The sequence below is a fragment of the Protopterus annectens genome, chromosome 2.part0 (genome assembly GCF_019279795.1).
Source record: "Protopterus annectens isolate FY-2018-M chromosome 2.part0, PAN1.0, whole genome shotgun sequence".
In the NCBI taxonomy this organism is placed as follows: domain Eukaryota; kingdom Metazoa; phylum Chordata; order Ceratodontiformes; family Protopteridae; genus Protopterus; species Protopterus annectens.
In genome coordinates, this window is record NC_056728.1 from 1,721,520,870 (window position 1) to 1,721,541,738 (window position 20,869).

Below are 20,869 nucleotides of genomic sequence, written 5' to 3' on the forward strand. Positions count from 1 at the left end.
AGTTCCTACAGCACATCCACAGAGGTTATGCAGATGTTTGTTAAGGATGATTAGGGGGAACCAAGGCTCGCTCCTTCTAACATTCCAGTACCTCTCTTGCTCCTTCCATTGAGGTTGTGCCAACATGTGCGGAGCCCAGGCCTATGAGTACTACATAGTGGAAAGTCTAGCTTTGCTAGATTTTTCCTTTTGTTTTTTAACCGATTGTGTTTTCTGTTTGACCATTTTACTATTCATTGCTTTAGTTTGTTAGTTGTGATATTTTGCAGTTACCCTTAGGTTTATGGATATCAGTTTGGTATGACAACCCTGTATTTCCAAATGTTAGCGAAACATTCCACTTATGTTGTACTGATGATGCCATAAGAAGGAAGAAACATGCTTGTCCACAGCTAGTGGGGTTTGGCTTTATTGGCCTGAATTTGTTCATAAATAGACTTAAAAGAAAAAGTTATGGTTATTCAGAATTGCCATTTAGCAGAAGCACTTGATGTCTTTAAGGGGTAATTTACATACATCCCATGTCACCTCTAATACAAGAGGTTTAAGGAATCACAAAGTGGAAAGTCTAGCTTTACTAGATTTTTCTTTTTGTTTTTTAACCAATTGTTTTTCCTGTGTGACCTTATCATCTCTCTTTGGGAAAAACACTTTCTTTCTCTGTTAAGGCCCAATGTTAAGTTGTCATTCTCGCCTTCATTCTATCGGCTCCGACTCGGCCTATACTATAGCTCGAGAGCTATTTTTACCGGCTCGAGGCAGCCCTATAACCCACAATACCATGCGCTAACTCCCCAGATCTCGTTTGCCGCTTCGCTGCAAGGTTGTCTTTTTTTACCGGCTCAGGTCAGTAAAGAGATTTATTCTATTAAACTAAATTTTCAGGTAGTTTTTCCAGTTAGTTACCCTTGTTTAGGTCCCTACTAATTGCCTTATTCATACAACCCTTTTTGTAGCCCTTCTTCCCTTCTTTAGTTAATTTTTATCTTTGGGCCTATGGGCTTTACCCGTTTAGTCAGTTCCCTTAACTTTTCTAATTTTAAGTTGAGTGTGTGTGTGGACTGACTGTGTTTACTGTGGTTAGGACTATGTCCAAAGACACTAAGGTCTCGGGATTCAAGAAGTGTGACTCGTGCTCTCAGAAAATGTCTCTAACAGACGGTCACACATCTTGTGTCTATTGCTTGGGGCCTTTACACCTGCAGGACTCTTGTTCCGTCTGTCACGGGTTTAGTTCAAGAGTCCTGCAGGAGAGGCGTAATAAGCTCATCCTAAGGGGCTTGTTAAAGCCCGATGACTCCCCGTCCAAGTCTGGCTCGGGGAAGTCTTCAAAAACCGCCAAACCCTCGGCTCCAGCTTCTGAGTCGAGGGCTGGCTTTATCGAGATGGCTCCGACATCGGTTCCATCCGGATCCGAGGCGGGCAAAGTGGTATCCGCTCCGAAACCAGCATCGGAGCCGACCCCAGCACGCAAGCGCTCTAGATCCCCCTTGCTAGATTCCGTCCGATCGGCTCCGAGATCCCCTCTCCTATCGGAGTGGAGTCATAGGACTCACTCATCTAGGTCATCCAGGCTCTCCAACCACGACATCGAGAGGGTGGTCAGTAGGCTCATAAAATCTCAGGCACTAGCCCAAATGCTCCAGAGCCCATCTCACCAGACTGTGGCTCCTTCGGTACCGCTATCGATTCCTCCTCCGACTCACCTCTCGAGTTCAGAGCCACGTCGGAGCCGATACTCCCACCTTTGGCTCTGGTGTCATTGGCTCCGACCTCTTCATTGGTTCCGTCCGTGGAGAGGTCCGGGCGCCGGGACTCCATTGTCGACTCCGAGGGGGCGAGTGGCATCGGACCCTTGTCCGACCCCGCTCTCCCTCTCGGAGCTTCGGCTCTGGTTAGTTCGGCCCCGACATCATTCTCGGAGCCTTCTCTGTCGGTGCCGAGGGCGGTTCCGGTCTCTTCGGAGCCGGGACTACCTTTGGTATCTGATAGGGGAGCCTTCAAGGTGATGAGGAGCATGCTGGACCCAGTGTCCACTCCAAGGTTAAGTTCTGCAGCTCCTCCCTCTACAGTGCCTGTTACGGTCTCTGGCCATCCTCCTACATTTGACAGCAGAGATCCAAAGCGTAGGGTACCCACTTTGGGTGTCTCCTCCTCTTCCGAGGGCTCCCCTGAAGTTTCAGGGGAACCCCCTAGGAAAAGAAAGTGCAAGAGGAAGCACATAGACTCCCCCGAGTCTGTCACGTCGGACACCGACTTGGATGAGTCGGAGGGTTCCCCCAGATCCTCCTCTGAGGATGTCTCTTTTTCAGACATCCTAGAGATCTTAAAACAGAGGGGAAATTGGTCCACCCTCAAACCTTCCAAGGACGAGTCGGTTTACCTTGACGCTTTTGGATCTCGCCCTTCCACCTCCTGGGTGTCTCCCCCTTTCGACCCACTAATGGAGGTAGTGGCTAGAAAGGCGTGGGCAGCTCCTGATTCAATGGAACCTACCCCTAGGAGGCCTTCTAAATTTATTTCTGCACCAGAGGACAAATCCTTTCTCACCAAAGGCGTTTCAGTTGATGCTATGGTGGTAGCAGCAGCCACTAAGAAGGAATTGGCTGATCCTTCTGTACCTGTTCATCCTCCTAACAAAGAGTCCAGGACCATGGACAGGTACGGCAAGCAGACATTTGCTTCAGCAACCTTTACTATGCGATCGCTGAACTATTTATGTAATTTCACCCGCCTTCAGAGAGACTTGCTCAAAGAGCTGGGTGAAACGGTACAGGATCCTTCTGCTGCGGGGTATCAGGACAAAATAAACTCCCAGCTGGCCACCCTGAACTCCATTGTTAACTCCTCCATGCGGCTTATCTCTTACGCAGTAGATGGAGCGAGTAGGGCCGCTGGCACAGGTGTTGCGTTGAGACGTCACGCTTGGATGCGACATTGTAACTTTGACGATCCCTTCAAGGCATCCTTCACCTACACCCCCTTTGATGGTTCAGAATTGTTTGGACCTCAGGTGAAGAATACCCTCACCAGATGCGAGCAAGATGGTAAGACTCTCTCTGCCGTAGGAGTCCATTTTTCCACACCTTCTAGACCTTATCCTAAGGGACAGAGGGGTGGAAAGATGTGGTTCTGCAAACCACATGGAGTCATGCCTGCCGCATGTGGTGAATTCCCCCCTAGAGGCAGAGGGGGGAATAATAACAGATGCCGCCCCAGGGGCAGAGGGGGTCCACAGAACCAGGGTTCCAGGGAATCCTTCCCTGACCAACCCTTTCAGCATCCCTGAGAAGCTGCCCGACTGTCCGCCTTCGGAGGCAGTCGGGGGAAGATTATCTCTGTACCAGGAAGCCTGGCAATCCCTCTCCCAAGACACATGGGTACAGAAGATCATATCCGAGGGTTACAAAATTCCCTTCACTTCCCCTCCGGTACAACCGCCAAGACCCCTACCAGACGTGCCACCCGCACAAAGGGGTCAGGCTCAGCTAGAAATAAAAAAGCTGTTAGAAAAAAGAGTCATCCAGGCAGTCCCAGCAGATCAGCTAGGATCCGGAATCTACTCCAGATTCTTTTTGGTACCAAAAAAGACTGGAGACTGGAGACCCATTTTGGACCTCAGCAGATTGAACAACTCTGTACAAAAGACAAAATTTCGGATGGTAACACTGCAGTCCATTCTACCCTTTTTGGGCAGAGACAACTGGATGTGCTCCTTAGACCTCCAGGATGCGTACTATCATATAAAGATACACAGGCGCCCCAGGAGGTTTCTCCGCTTCCAGCTGGGAGCCAGTCATTATCAATTCAGAACCCTGCCCTTTGGTCTCACCACAGCCCCCCGGGTGTTCACCAAATGCTTGGCAGTGGTCATGGCTCACCTGAGACAAAAAGGATTCCAGGTGTTTCCATATCTAGACTGGCTCATTTCCGCTACCACCAAGCAGTATCTTATAATGGCCAGGGATTACACTATTCAACTTTGCAACAGTCTAGGTATTTCTATAAATTTTGCAAAGTCCTCCTTGTCGCCTTGTCAATGTATAAACTTTATAGGCGCCATATTAAACACCACAGAAATGTCTGCAACATTACCACCTCAGAGAGTGACAGACATAAGGTGGAATGTTCAGTCCCTTTTTCAGCCCAACAGAGTTCAAGTCAAGCTAGTATTGAAAGTGTTAGTCCTCATGGCAGCGGCGATTCTTTTACTCCCATTAGCCCGCTTCCACATGAGGCTCCTTCAGTGGATGCTGTTTTCTCAGTGGTCCTTTCAACAGCTACCAATGACTCACAACATTTTGATATCCCCATCTTGCAAGAATCATCTCTCCTGGTGGATGGTTTCCCCTCAGCTTTTTCAGGGCAGACCCTTTGTCCCCCCCCCCCAGTTGCCACGGTGACAACGGATGCCTCCCTGATCGGGTGGGGGGGCATTATCAGGGCAGGATGGTCCAGGGCACATGGCAACAATCAGAACGCCACCTGCACATAAATGTCCTGGAGATGAGGGCGGTGCTTTTGACGTTGCAAGCCCTTCAGAGCTCTCTTCCCACAGGGACTATAGCATTTCAAATGGACAATATGTCTGTGGTGTGGTACATAAACAAGCAGGGCAGAACAAAGTCCTACCCCCTATGTCGAGAAGCACTCAGACTTTGGCAATGGGCGATTTCCTCTCAACGTTTTCTGATAGCAACGCACTTCCCTGGGAAGTCCAACGTCATAGCGGACAGATTGAGCAGAACTATCCTCATGCCTCACGAGTGGTCTCTAAATCAAGCGGTAGCAGACAGAATATTTCAGAAGTGGGGCCAGACATGCTGCAATCTTTTTGCAACTCCTCAAAACAGCAAGTGCCTCGACTTTTTCACTCTCTTTCCTCTATCAGGCCATCCCCCCAGAGACGCTCTTGTTCACGATTGGCCCTGGGGTCTTCTATATGCCTTTCCTCCCTTACCATTGATCCCGCAATTAATTCAGAAAGCAACCGCTTTGAGATCCAAAATGATCCTCATTGCCCCGTTTTGGCCTCGAGAAGTATGGTTTCCGTTCCTGCACAGTTACCTACTGGAACAGCCTTGGCATCTGGAACCCCTTCCGGATCTGTTGACCCATCTCACGGGCAAGCTGCATCAGTCTCTTCATTCCCTCAACCTCACAGCTTCGTTGCTCCACTTCCAGCCATAGCCAGGCTTCCCCTTATTTCTCCTCCTGTTCATGATATCATTCTGGCTTCCCATAAGTCCAATACTAGGAAGACGTATGTGAGTAAATGGAAGCGTTTTTCACACTGGGCACAAACTAGGTCCTTAGATCCTTTCCATGCACCCATTCATAAAGTTCTAGACTTTCTGGCGGAGCTTTTTCATTCAGGGTCATCGTCGGCCACTATCAGGGTACAATTAGCGGCCATTGCTAATTTTCATGTTGGGCTCTCAGAAGCAAATATTATGTCCCACAAACTCTGTAAAGCCTTCCTCAAGGGCATCTTTTTGCTTAGACCTCCAGTTAAAGATCCACCTCCACAATGGGATTTGAACTTAGTTCTAACCTCATTGATTCTGCCTCCTTTTGAACCTGCAGCTTCTTGTTCCCTCAAGCTTCTTTCTTGGAAAACTCTGTTTTTAGTAGCCATAACATCTGCCATAAGGGTATCGGAACTTCAATCCTTGTCTGTCCGTCCCCCTTATTTGGTCTTTCACAAAGACAGGGTAACTCTCAGAACAAACCCTTCCTTCCTACCGAAAGTGTCCTTGGAAGCAAATCTAAACCACTCCATTGACTTGCCTGTCTTCTTCCCAGACTATGCCAACAGGGCTGAACAGAAATTACATTCATTAGATGTTCATCGCCAATTACGGTATTATCTAGACAGGACAAAACAACTCAGCAAGTCAGACCAGCTCTTTCTCTCTTATGCTGCAGGAAAGAAAGGGCTTCCGGTATCGAAGGCTACTCTTTCCAGATGGTTGACATCTATTATTACCTTTGTCTATGAGCTGAGACACAGGCAACTTCCGTCTAGGCCTAAGGCTCATTCAACCAGGGCACTATCAACATCAACGGCATTTCAAGCAAGGTTACCACTAGATGCCATATGTGCATCAGCTACATGGGCTTCCAAACATACCTTTATTGCTAGTAATCGAAAGTCAAAAAATCCACCACAAAACACAGAAACAGAACTCAACGCTGCTCCGGCACAATGAAGGCTGTCCAGTAACCACAATCACGTTGTTTTGGTATTATGAATTACGACCACAGAGTGAATATAATTAAACTGATATTTATTTAAACAGAAAATAATAAAATGAGTAACAGACTTAGCGCTTTCATCTCACCACTGAGACTTCTTCAGAATCCTGTTACCAATAGACTAAATTGTTCTTTTATAACAAATAATTCTCACTCATTGGTCCACAGAAGCTGACATCATTAATTGATAATTAATATAAAATGAAATGAATATTGTAAATAAAATGCAACTAGCCTTCGTTACTTTTCTTGACTGGGGCTGGCTTAATATTTTAATACAAAGAATTAATTAAATAAACAGACCACGCAAAACCTAATTGTAGAACAAATTGTAACTTATGAATACTGAACTATCACTGTGCACTACTTCATTATTTAAAAAATGTATATATATTTTTCTATGTATGAATTGATAGAAAATCAACATTAAAACATGTGTAACATAGCATGCATAGAAAAAAATGCTCAATATAAAAATCCTAAATATAAAAAACTAATATAAACAAGTTTGAGATATGCAAATTACAAATATAAAAATGCAAATATAAATATAATATGATATAAAGGGTGTAAGCATAAAAAATTCAGACATAAAAATTACAGGCATAAAAATCAGAACATGAAGCATAAACATGAGCATAAGGAATCGGACATAAAAAATATATAAAAAATATTCACAGATCCCCAAACTCTTGGGTCCAATGCTGTCATAGATGCCACCAAATGAACTACAATGTTAGACATAAGTAATCCTATCAATATACAAAACACAAGATGAAATAGAATATGTATAAATGTACATGTATAAATATATAATGGGAAATATAACTTGATATGAATATATGAAAATTAGTGTAAAAATATATATGTATATATATATTTATATATAAAAAATATAAAAATATATAAATAATGAATATATAATGGAAAAAAAATATTTTTTATTTAATGGTATGTATTTAAATATAATATATTTATTTATAATGTATAAAATATTAAGATATTAAAATTTGAATATTAAATATGGAATATTAAATATAAATATAAAATGTAACCAATAAAACTGAATATTAATTAAAATTGATTAAATGAATAATTGAATGAATAAATTGATTGATTACATTTCATCTACTGTGTCTCTTAGGATCACCTGCTAATACTTTTAATGCCGGACTAATAGAAATGTGGTCATTGAGTCCTTTACCACCACAAGCATCTAACCTTAGTTGCCATATCATTTCTTTGTATTCCAAACGTGTCTCCCAATCCCCTCCTCTTTCTGGGTAGGCAATTTCCTCCAATACCCAGAACTTAAAGTCAGCATGTGTACAAGTCAAAGCATGTCTGTAAAGTGCATTATTATCATTACGTTTATTAATGTCTCTCATGTGCTCATATATTTTAGATCTGAGGTGGTGTTCTGTTTTCCCAATGTAATAACAATCACAGGCTTTGCAGAAAACAAAATATACCACCCCTTTTGAATAGCAACTGTAGTATTTCCTGGCTTTAAGTGTAATTTGCAAATTTGGAATTCTAACCTCTTTCAATCCTGCTATGTAACAACATTGTGCACATCTACCACAAGCAAAACTACCTTGTTTTTTAATACTTCCACCACTACTACTTTTATCCTTCTCTATGATATTCTTAATATTTCTATTTCTTCTGAAGCTGAATTTAATCTTGTTTTGGAAGACATCCGTCCTCGCTGCCATGTTTTTGAATATTTCCCATGTTTCATGTATGCTTTTTTTCAACCAACCTATACCTTGATGGTAAGTAAGGGTCAAATATGGTGTAACCCCCTCCCTAACTCTTTCCTGTGTATTCAAACTATTGTTCCTACTATCCATGTTGTTAACATTTTCATTAATATAGTTGGTATTAAGTACTGTATTTGCATCAATATTAATGTCAATATTGAGTACTGAATTTCCTTCAAAAACTAGCGCACCATCCTTAACCAATAGTGGAGTATATTTAACACCTCTCCCTGCTGTTACATATTCCTTAATTGGGATAATAAAGTCCATAGGATATCCTCTGTCCATAAACATTCTCTCTATATTGTTGATTTCATCCAAAAATTCAGTCTCATCTGAAATCATTCTAGCCATCCTAATCATCTGTCCTTTTATAATGTTCTTTTTAAGTTGGTATGGATGGTCACTATCAAAGTGTAGATACGCATTAGAGTAGTGTTCCTTTCTAAAAATGTTGGATTTATAGCACTTATTATTGTAATCCTTAATCAAGTTTATGTCCAAATAGTGAATTTCATTTCTCCCAACTTCATGTGTAAATTGTAAAAATGAAGTTGTCTGATTAATGTAACTAATAAATTCATTCACCATATTGTAATATCCTGTCCATAGGACAAAAATATCGTCTAAAAAACGGAAATACTGGCCAATGTATTGACTATACATAGAATTTAAAACATAGGTCTTCTCCCAAAACAGCATTACTATATTGGCGAAAACTGGGGCACAGGCTGAACCCATAGCAACCCCGTCCTTTTGGTGATAATAATCACCCTCGAAATACATGTAATTATATTTTAAAACCAATTCCATGCTTTCTAAAACTAATCTAAATTCTTCAACTGTTAAAAAGTGCATTTCCTGTAACATATCTTCAAACCATTCTAAACCTAAGACCTGGGGAATGACAGAAAACAAATCTTTCACATCAGTGGTAATAAAGAGAGTTTCGTCAGTATAAATGCTTCTCCCAATTTTTTGTAAAAAGTCCCAAGAATCTACTAAGATATGATTATATTTATTATAAATTTTTTTAACTTTTGTATCAACGTAGATAGCTAAAGGCTGCGTTTTTGATCCTTGGGAAGATACGATAGGCCTCAATGGGGGGTCGGACCAGGATTTGTGGATTTTGGGTATACCGAAGATAGCAGGTATCACTGGTTTGGGAACTTTTAAAAAATTATATAATTTGGTATCAATCATACCTGTAAGTAAATTATCATCTAAAATCAAATCGATTTTTCTATATGAAATATTTATTTCATTTCTGGTTACCAAGCTATAATGTTCCTCGGTATCCAAAATATCTTTCATCCTTTTGATGTAGTCCCATTTGTCCATTATCACCAGCCCTCCCCCCTTGTCAGGCTTCATAATTCGTATCTTGTCATTTTTACTCAAGTTATCTAATAAATCGGCCTCAGCCTTGGTCAAATTTTTCTTCAATTTTCTTCCTTTCCTGTACTCGCTACGAACTCTGTTAATAACACATTTTTCAAAATTTAAAATTTCATGTTGAAGTGGGGGGTTGTATGTACTTAGTCTAGTTAAACTATCCCCTTTATCTTTTACTGCTTTGTCTTTGAACAAATGTTGAAAATTCAGTTTACGTGTAAACATCCTAATATCCAATATTATATTTTCTATCTTAGGCTTGTTTACAGGAACAAAAGTAAAACCTTTTATGAATAAATTGAAAAATTCCTCACTAATAACCATGTCAGTATAATTAAAAATGTTAAAATTATTAAAAGTATTGATTATATTAACCTGTTGTTCCTGTTCTACAAACATATGTTCCCCATTCAGTTCTTCTATAATTACTTTGTCTATATTCATTAGGGAGACCCCTATCTGTGTTCTCTCCCCATCTGCTGTACACTGTTGGTCATTGTTGCTTGTGCATAGGAGGGTTGCTGAGTTCGATTTCTCAGCCTCTCTGACCTCCTTGGTTCCTCCATCTCTAAAGGGAACTGTGTTCTCTCAAAATTTTGGTCACTATCACCAGAATAAAATTGTTCATTTCTGTAATGACCATATTCCTGTACATCCTGATTCTTGAATTTATTCCATCCTGTTCCCCCTTGTCTGTAGTTCCTATTATCATTTTGTCTATATTTGTAAGACATCCTGTTCTGTCCAAAACTTTGTGTTTTTGTTGCATTTGAATAAGCAACACCATTTTCATATTCATATATGTCCCTTTCTAATTTCTTTAATTTTCTTTTAATATTGGTGTCAGTAACAAAATCAGTATCATGCAAAACCTTAACATAAACATATTTATATTCCTCCACTGGGAATAACAAGTCTGTACTGATTTCTTTGTATAACTTGTCTATCTCTTTCTTCTTTAATTCCATAATTTCCATGTTCTGATTCATCATTAATCTTAACATAGCCAGCCCACAGTCATTAAAAATATCACAAACACGTTTAAAAAAATTTTTATCTTCAAAAGCATTATTCGGAAACTTGTTTAATCTTAAACCCTTTGGTACAATCTTTTGTTTTATGCACTTGTCAAAGTACCAATTCTCTATCGCTGGGGATTTGTATTTAGTTAATAAGGTTTTAAAATTCTTACATTTATCCTTAAAAGTCATTTCGTTTCGGTTACGGTTGCTTTTTTCAGCTACGTTGGTTTGAAAAGACTTGTTTAACCATATATTGAAGTCTACATCCTTGTACGAATCAATATACTGCTTTTTGCTTTGTCCTTCTTCGGATTCAAAGTTTTGTTTGTTTGTCTCATCTGTTCTCCGGTTAACACGATCTAATCCGGATCATCCTCCTCGTGTTACCGCGTCGCGCCCTTCTGATGTCACTCCAGCGACCACATTCCCCCTCGGGCTGCTCTGCGCACATGGGATATCGTGGGCGGAACCACTAGGTGTATCTCCACTTTGAGAATGGGTTTGTATGACCCTTAACAGCTCGTTTAACATACCACTGCTATCCATAACTTGGTAGGACTCCTCGTAGCCGGAATGGCAATAGTTGACAACTAGTAATCGAAAGTCAAAAAATCCACCACAAAACACAGAAACAGAACTCAACGCTGCTCCGGCACAATGAAGGCTGTCCAGTAACCACAATCAGGTTGTTTTGGTATTATGAATTATGACCACAGAGTGAATATAATTAAACTGATATTTATTTAAACAGAAAATAATAAAATGAGTAACAGACTTAGCGCTTTCATCTCACCACTGAGACTTCTTCAGAATCCTGTTACCAATAGATTAAATTGTTCTTTTATAAAAAATAATTCTCACTCATTGGTCCACAGAAACTGACATCATTAATTGATAATTAATATAAAATGAAATGAATATTGTGAATAAAATGTAACTAGCCTTCGTTACTTTTCTTGACTGGGGCTGGCTTAATATTTTAATACAAAGAATTAATTAAATAAACAGACCACGCAAAACCTAATTGTAGAACAAATTGTAACTTATGAATACTGAACTATCACTGTGCACTACTTCATTATCTAAAAAAGGGCTGAACAGAAATTACATTCATTAGATGTTCATCGCCAATTACGGTATTATCTAGACAGGACAAAACAACTCAGAAAGTCAGACCAGCTCTTTCTCTCTTATGCTGCAGGAAAGAAAGGGCTTCCGGTATCGAAGGTTACTCTTTCCAGATGGTTGACATCTATTATTACCTTTGTCTATGAGTTGAGACACAGGCAACTTCCGTCTAGGCCTAAGGCTCATTCAACCAGGGCACTATCAACATCAACGGCATTTCAAGCAAGGTTACCACTAGATGCCATATGTGCAGCAGCTACATGGGCTTCCAAGCATACCTTTATTGCTCATTACAAACTTGATATAGCCTCCAGAAATAGAGCTGACTTTGGTTCCACTGTACTCAGGAGTCTGTTCCATTGAGCCACCCAGGACTAAGATGCTAGGGACGCTGTCCCATCCAGCAAGAATGAGGGCGAGAATGACAACTTAACATTAAGAAGTTATGTTCTCACCATAACGTTCCATGTTAGTTGTCTTCTTCTCACCTTCTTTCCTGCGTCCCTCCCTCCTGCCCCCTAGCCTGGATAGACTTGAGGTCTCTTGAGTCCTTCCATTTCTGGAGATACAACATGTTACAGTTTCCCCGTATCCTTAGTGTTACTAGCAGGGAGCCCGTACTTGCAAATGAGGATTATGATATTATATTTATACTATGTCTTAGCTTCCAAACGAGATCTGGGGAGTTAGCGCATGGCATTGTAGGTTATAGGGCTGCCTCAAGCCGGTAAAAATAGCTCTCGAGCTATAGTATAGGCCGAGTCGGAGCCGAGGATTGGCTCCGAACCCATCCAGCAAGAAAGAAGGCGGGAAGAAGACAACTAACATGGAACGTTATGGTAAGAACATAACTTCTTATTCAGCTAGAGCAGTGGCTTCCTCTGGAGCCTTCTTTAAAGGTCTGGACACTGCCACTATCCTAGAGGCAGTTACTTGGTCCTCTGTTCACGCCTTCACAAAACACTAAAAACTGGCTACTGTTTCCAGATCAAGAACAGGATTGGCTAGAGCAATTCTGCATGGATTTGTGGAGACGTCTTGTGCTTCCACTGCCCCCCTCTTCTCACTCATGAGCTTTGGTATTTTCCCTTGTGCTATGAATACTGTAACATGGGAATAGAAGGACATCGAATACTTGTGTAAAATTTTACCATAAACATAGATGTGTCCTTCTCTTCCATGTTGCAGTATTTGTTCCCACCCTCCTTCCCCCTTGGTTCATGCTCTTCCTTGGATATGTCTGTGGTGTTCCTTTTTCCTCTTGTCCTTGGACTGGTGTTCTGACTGGGGCATTCAGATCTGAGGGTGGTGCATGCAGACATCACTTATATGGCCGATGCTCGGCCGTTCTCTGTGCAACTTTGCACATACCTTGCAGTAGCTTAAGTCTTTGGTATACTGGCCAGACGTTTGGGTCGTCTAGGCAGAATCTCCCTCATGTTATGAATACTGCAACGTAGAAGAGAAGGACATCTATGGTTATGGTAAGATTTTACACAACTATTCTCTCAACTTTATCACTGTCCAGGCTTTGATTCACTATACATATCTTGTTTTGTAGTTTTCAGAGTTGAAAGGAAATTCTGTGCAATTTATTCAGTTTTTAGTACTTACTTTAAAGTGCACAATCCACATATTCCATCGGTCAGGAGTATGAGCAGTGCTGTATATAAAGACAGTTGGAGAACAAAAAGCTTGAGAACTTTTTATACCCCAGAAAAGTACTCATTTGGCTGGACCTCTAGAACTGTTAGTTAGTTAGTGACCCTTCAAAGCTAGCCAGATAAGTCCTCTGTTAGGGAAAACCTTTCACTACTTTTGCTTTTCCTGAGGAAAAGTGGTGTTTTTCTGACTGAAAAATATGCTTTACATATTAAAGTTATTTGTAGTGCCATTGCATTTCTTAGGAAGTGTATGTGTAAATGTCTGTGATAACATTTTGTAAGAAAAATAAAATTTTTACAGCAGTTTTATTCAGTATTTGTGCATTGATGATAGTATGCTGTGCTTGTGGGAACTGTTAGTGGTTTACTTACCTCAAAACACCTTCTTCTCTATTGAACACTTTACCACTTATCCAGACTGTGCTATCCACTTTTGAGGTTTCTTTCACAGCTTACTGATAGAGCAATCCCTACTCTCTGCAGGTTTATGTTCTCATGTCCTGAAGAAGAAGAAGAAGAAAGTTGTCAAGGAGTCTTTTGGGTGTCAGGTCAGCTCTTTTTTGAATCAGCCAGTGGTGGATGACTCTGCTGTGGGTCATTTGTTTTTTGGACCACCCTTATTTTTTTCATGGTCCTCTTGGTGTAGCATATGCAGCCATTGAAGACCAGTGGTTAGCCATGTCCTATGTGGCTGTAGGTGTGCCCTTGACAGGAAAGGGAGACCCACTCTTGTGCTTCACTCTTAAGCTAAGCCAGAGTTTTTACTGTGAAGTTTCCTTAAGGGGTAATTTGCATATTTATCATGGGCCTCTATTGCAAGAGGTTGGGGGTATCACACAGTGAAAACACAAGCTTGACTAGGTTTTTCTGATTGGTTTGTCTGTGTGACCTTCTTACTCTTTGGTTTGGCTGTCGGTCGGGATATTTTGCAGACACTCTAATGGTTATGAACATCAGCTGGGTTTAAAAAACCTGTGTTTCTACAGTATAGCCAAACAGTCCACTTATACTGTGCTGACAAGATCGTAAGAAGGCGGAAACATGCATGTCCACAGCTAGTGAATTTTGCCTATATTGGCTTGACTGTATCCATAAAGACTTAAAAAAAATAAAAAGTCATGGACATTCAGAAGCCATATAGCTGAAAAACTTAGTGCCTTTAAGAGTCATGTGTATATATCCCATGGCAGGTATAATATGAAGTACAAAGATGATTCTGTTACAGGGGACCATTATGGAGTCAGGTCTCCTGAGTATGATGCAGTTATGTTTAGCAAGGTGTTGAGTTGCTGTGCTTAGTAGCCTGTTAGTGGAGTCATTCGATGCTGCTGAAGGTTTGTTATTATTCAATGGCATGGCTCTCAGCTGTTCCTGATTTTGCCATGTCACTCATAACTTTTGTGGATTTTTGGGAGACTGGTGAGGATTAACTTCACTCAAGTGCACTTGCGGTTATACTTGCAGATTTTTGTTTTTTTAGAAAATGTAAATTAATGCAAATTCTTTCACCACATCATCATTTTATGAAAGTAGTACTAATAAGTAAAGTGTGTCATTTTCTTGGAGCTTTTGTCCCTCATGCTTTTGGGCATTGTCCTGCTTTTTGAGTGAACAGATTGAGATTTCTGTTTGAAGGAGCCTTTGGTTTCCTGTACTAATTAGTCACATTTAAGGAGAATTGTACAGCTTGGGAACAGTATCAGATATAAACAGAAAAGCTCTGCCACCTACCTTTTCTCTTATACTGTCTATTTTTACTAATGTGAAAGTTTTCCAGTATGAGTGAGGTTTTAGCCAGGATTCATTTACTCCTGTAGTACATCATTAGTATGCAGTATTTTTTTTTATTTCACGTGGATGAAGTTTCAATATTTATGGCATTATGTGTGGTTAGTAACAGGTGGAGAAGTATCAGAGGGTCTAGGGTTAGGTTTCACCTGTCCAGAGTAGGAGAAGTGGGAGTATGGCACAATATGAAAGAGAATACAAAGATGGAGTTTCTGATACAGTGGTGTGTTGGCACTGAGGTACCAAGAATAAGCAAAAAGATGTAGTTACGTTAAACATATGCAGTTATATACAGGACCTGTGTCAATAGTAGTGTAGCTACTGACTGCAGGGAAGCACTGTTGAGCAGGGTGGTCATCAGCATGGACAAGGAAGAACCGAAAAATGCTGAATGGCATTATGATAGAATAAAAAGGAGAGATACGGAGTGAAAGTGTATGAGATGTGATGTCGTAGAACTCATGGAAAACATTGATATCTTTACAATTTTCAAAATGCCATGTAGCTTGGACTTTACTCCTTTCCCTTCTTAAGTCCTCAGCGTGCTTTCATCTATCTCATATTGTCTGTCACATCATTTATTTCTGGCTATTCTAGAAGGATTTTTTGCATTTAATTTTCTCTTGATCTTAACATTCTTTTCTTTTGCTGTCTCTTTTTAGTAAAATTTGGGCATATTTGAGTATGGGAGTATGTATACGTGTGTATGTATGTATATATATATATATATATATATATACATATATGTGTGTGTGTGTGTTTTTATATATATGTATGTGTATATATATATATATATATATGTATATATATATATATATATATATATATGTATATATATATATATATATATATATATATATATGTGTGTGTATATATATATATATATATATATATATATATATATATATATATACACACACACACACATATATATATATATATATATATATATATATATATATATATGTATATATATATATATATATATATATATGGGTCTACTTCAGATTGTCGACCATTCAGAATGCAAACTTTCATATGGCCAACACCAGATGATAGACATTCCGAAAGACTGACATCCAGAAATAGCACCATTTACCTACCTGTAAACACCCCCCACACCCCCTGCTACTTAAATGTTCTCACTCCGAGATCGCACTACAGTGCAGGAAAGGGGAATCTCCCAGTCGCTCCCATATATATATATATATATATATATATGTGTGTGTGTGTGTGTGTGTGTGTATATATATATATATATATATATATATATATATATATATATACACACATATGTGTGTGTGTGTGTGTATATATATATATATATATATATATATATATATATGTGTGTGTGTGTGCGTATGTGTGTATTTTTTTTTTTGTAGTTAACCAGGTAAATCCCACATAGCCAAAGGATCCTTTATAGGTGAGACCTGAGGTCAAACCTAGAGTAACCAGACAGCCTAAGCTCCATGACTTTGGGAGGTTGGAGGATATTGTTGCACATGTGGAAAATCTGCATAGAGAAGATGAGAGGATAATTCTATTTAGGCAAAATTTGGTGGTCAGCATCAAGCCTCCTGAAGATGAGGAGCAGTGTTAACAGCTTGTGTAGTATGTCACATTACTGGCCTTTTTCTTTGAGAATTGATCTGCCGTTTTTATCTGCACTCCTGCTTTAGATTTTCATATATGTGCTTCTTATTTGAACACCATGTTTAATGAACGATGACCATATCTAAGTAGATAGTCACAGTTTTCTGTTTCTGGTGAAAATTCAAAAGGGTACATGTTATGGTGTGATTTCCTTGATACAGTTTGGCATTTTGTTTTTAGTGTTAGTTAAGTGAGGATGCATACTGTTTTCTCAGTGCTTCTGTAATGGAGTGATTTATTTTTCTTTACCTGCAAAATTACTGTGAAATCTGTAATCTGGTAAGAGGAGATCCAGCCTCCATAATAGTTGCACTAAGGTTGTCAAGCATCAGGTCAGCTGAGGGTGTAAAACTTTACTATACTACTGCAGTCTTTTCTCCTGTACCATATCCTCTCAAGGTCTCTGTTTCCATGTTTGCCTTTGGGTGCACTAAATGGCCCCAAACTACTCCTTCAACTTCTGAAGGAAAATGTTGCTCTTTTCATGAGCTCATTGTTTTCTTTCTGTATTATCTGTACTTTTAAACCAGGGTTCCCTAGCATAAGACAGAGGGTCTGCCACAAAGTGCTCTGAATATTAGAGAAAAGAATGATATCTGTCTGTGGGAGAATTGACTGCAGGTCTATCTGTTCAGATTCTGCAGCTTTGAGAAGTCATCTCTTGTAAATTCATATTAATGGCAGAAAGGATAGAATGATTTTGCATTTCTTATTAATTCCTTTGTCAGCCTTAACAAAAAATAAAGGCTGCATTTTAATTCACTTCAATTAAAAAAGATTGCATTGTTATCACTGTGTTTTGTTGTTAATAACTTAAATGCACCCTTGGGATCTTTTCTCTACTTAATGTATAATTTAAAAAATAAGGAATAAAATTACTAATAGTGGGGGGAATGCACAAGGTTCCTTTAGTGGTAGTAGTAATAGCTTCTGTAGGGATCCACCTTCACAAAAAAAAGTTGAAACTGTTAGTTTTCTGAGTCTCAGTGAAGTGCTCAATTGGTCCATTAGTGGAATTTTTTCCACTTTCTTGCTCATTCCTTTTTGGGCATACCTTTTTCAGTATATTGACAATTACCTTAACAAGAATAAAGAAAAAAGTTCTTTGTATTCAGAGAGAGATTCTTGTTTCTCTTGGTAGAATGCCTCATCCAGCTCTTCTGCTTTTCTTTGTCATTGGGTTTCAGGGTTTCATGCAGTTTGCAATAATAAACTGTTCATTCCCTACGTGTTCTGGTGAAAATAAGATTCTGTCACAGGAAATGCATCTGAGCTGCCTGTTGTGTATGGGGGTGGAGTGCAGCACATCGTATAATATTTGATATAACTTTCCTACTGTATCTTTTACTAAATCATAGCACTCTGGTACATTTATATATGAATGAGAAAAACATTTTAGGCCAAAGCTTCGGGACTCTGTGCCCCAGGGTTTGATAGCCATCCCCTCTGATAACATGTTAATAGTGTCGTATCTCAGCAAGCAAGGAGAATCTTCTAGTCTCCTGTGTTGAAAAGCCATGTGAGTTTGGAAATGTCCTATGTTGTTAGTTTTCTTTTTAATAGCCAGTCACATACCAGGGAGGTCATCCGATGTGTGGACTTTTGCATTTCATTGGTGTCAAACAACCCACCCCTCCCTGCTGGAGTGATGCAGGTAATTTTTTTCTTAAAAAAACAAACACTTGCAAATCTTACAAAGGTAAATGGACAAGTTTTACTGTCAGGGCCATGTTTTAAGGCTTGGAACCCTTTTCTGCACCCAGTCCATGTTTGTTGCAGTATTAACATATTTTCAGTTTTGGACTCAGTAACTGTTCTGTTGAAGTTTCACCTTACAAAAATATCTAGCTTTCTCCACCATAATCAGTTGGCTGATTGTGTTCAGTTTTGTTACTCTAAATACTACAGTGGTTTGTTTGTGTCTTTCGGCTTTTCCCGGTTAGGGTTTGCCACAGCAGAACTCCGGTCCGCTAATGATTGGCAGTAGATTTTTACGTGCTGGCTTGCCGGGCCTAACGCACAACCTTCAACGAAGGAACGCCCATTCACGCATGTCGCCACACAGAAGACGCTATAACTGAGAATCGAACAGGCAACATCTACCTGTGAGGCGACAACGCTACCGCAGCACCACCACCACAGTATAAATACTACAGTGGTCTTCATTCTAATACAAAGTCTCATTCCACTCGGGGAGTTGTGACATCCCTAGCTTTTTTCTGTCTGAAGTGGTGCCTTGTGTGATACTTGTGCATCAAGTACATAATCCTCTTTCAGCACCTTTGAAGGCAGTATAAACTGGATATGACATCTAGGTCCAGGTCCTCCTTTGGTGTTCCTGTTATGGGGAGTTAACGTCTCATAGAGACCACCCAGGATAATTATCTTGTGAGTCTGTACTGCTTTTAGCAAGGATAGGCCTCATTTTATTGAATGCACAATATTTGGAAGATCAGGCCCAGCCTCGATAACATGTCTTATGTCCTTCCCCCTCTGCTAGTGTTGTAGGTTTAGAGCCACAGGAGTTAATATTTATCTGCTTTGGGTGGCCGACAGTATATCTGGAGAGAAAATGGCTTTACTGTGGATGATCTGTGGTAACCTGGGAAAGTTTTATGTTGAGGTGTTCTAACACTTGGCGGCCTTAATCCTTCTGTTTTCAAGAAAGAACTTGCTCTTTCATGTGTGTCATCAGGATAAGTAGGTAATGTTTTTTTTTGTTTGTTTTGTTTTCTTTCTTTCCTTTTTTTATTTTATGTAGCTGCTGAGGGGCTGCTGTGACCAGGAAAATGCCATTGAACCAATCAGAAAGATTCTTCAAGAAGTCTTGGAGAAAAAATCCATCCCTGTTCTAAAATTCTGTGCTTTTCTATGTAGCATGGTTAGCACCTTCCCAAACCTGAGGGCTGTTTGTCAAGAAATTGAGGGTGCAGGTAAGGATAATTTTGTTTGATTTTTTTTTTAACAATAGTTACTTGATAGTGGTTGATTGCTTCTTTATTTACTTGATCAGGTTGAGCAGTGCTCATCACAATCAAAGATAAAATAAAAGAAGAAACTCAAAACTGCATTTATTACCATAAAATAAAATCGATGTCTTTGGTCTGGTGTCATTTAAATTGTGAGCTTTTATGGTTTGCTGTAATTAGGACTAAGCAGAAATGCTCAAGGTATTTGTTTTGCAGGGATAGATGCATGGTTAAAAACATTATTTAATCCCAGGCCATACATTTGGTTGCTTTCAGCCTTTACATGTATGCTTAGTATTTGAAGTATACAGTCTCTGCCATGTACAGAAAGCTGAAGATTAAGCAGCTGATGTGAGTACTGTTTGTTGTTTTTCTGTAGTGTCATGTGCTAAAAGATTCAACTGTTGTCATCAGCATTCATTTTGCAGATTTTACAAATGCAGTCTGATGGCCTCTTCAGTTCCTGTTTTGTTGTTATCTCTATTGTATGTGTCATAATGGCTACTGATTTTGTCTTTTTTTGGCTTATTTTAGTTTAGTTTTTTTTTTAAATGAAATCAGTTATTTTGAACAAAAAATAAGCAACTTTATTTTGTACACAATGCAATTGCCTTCTTTCTGTCCTCGGAGCAAGATAATTGTAGTTATTGAGGAGTATAAATATTTGTTTTTTGGAGCAGAATGTCATGTTATTAAATATTTTGATAATTAAAAAAAGAAAAAAAAAAAGAAAAACTAACTCACATGGAACAAATGTTGTTCTTCTTGCTTCAGTGTTGCAGTCCTGACTTATGGGATTTCCTGCTTCGGAAGCCCTTTGTCGGCCCGACTACCATAGTAAAAAAACTCCCTCTTCCTTTAGCTGGCGGATGCCCTACTCTGATGTCAGGATAGTTGGGTATAAAGGGAGCCAAACAATGCCGCAACATCAGTCTTTCTTGCCGTCATAGCCCGAAGCAGTTGAGTGCGTTGGTCAGTCCAAACCAGAGTGAGAAATTCTTCTAAAGCTAAGTACCACGTTGGGGAACTCTTTTTCTTACTTGTGACTCGTATCAGATAAAGTTACCAACTGCTTCCATTCTGGTAAACAAATCCCACACAGAGATGTTCATACCTTGTGTGTCGCTTGTTTAGGCCCAAACCACGACGTCCCTAATTGCCGTCTGTGCACCCTTTTCAATACTAGGACTATAAGGCGTAGGACCAAAATCTTGTCTAAA

At 39.7% G+C, this 20,869-nt stretch overlaps 1 protein-coding gene across 1 annotated transcript in view; it reads left to right on the forward strand.

The window, feature by feature from the left end:
- LOC122792877 (zinc finger and BTB domain-containing protein 40-like) overlaps window positions 1–20,869 on the forward strand; it is a 1,459,166-nt gene that overhangs the window by 879,579 nt on the left and 558,718 nt on the right. The window contains exon 12 of the mRNA XM_044060435.1: window positions 19,442–19,613. Within this exon, the coding sequence (XP_043916370.1) occupies window positions 19,442–19,613 (172 nt within the window). The remainder of the gene's footprint in view (window positions 1–19,441; window positions 19,614–20,869) is intronic.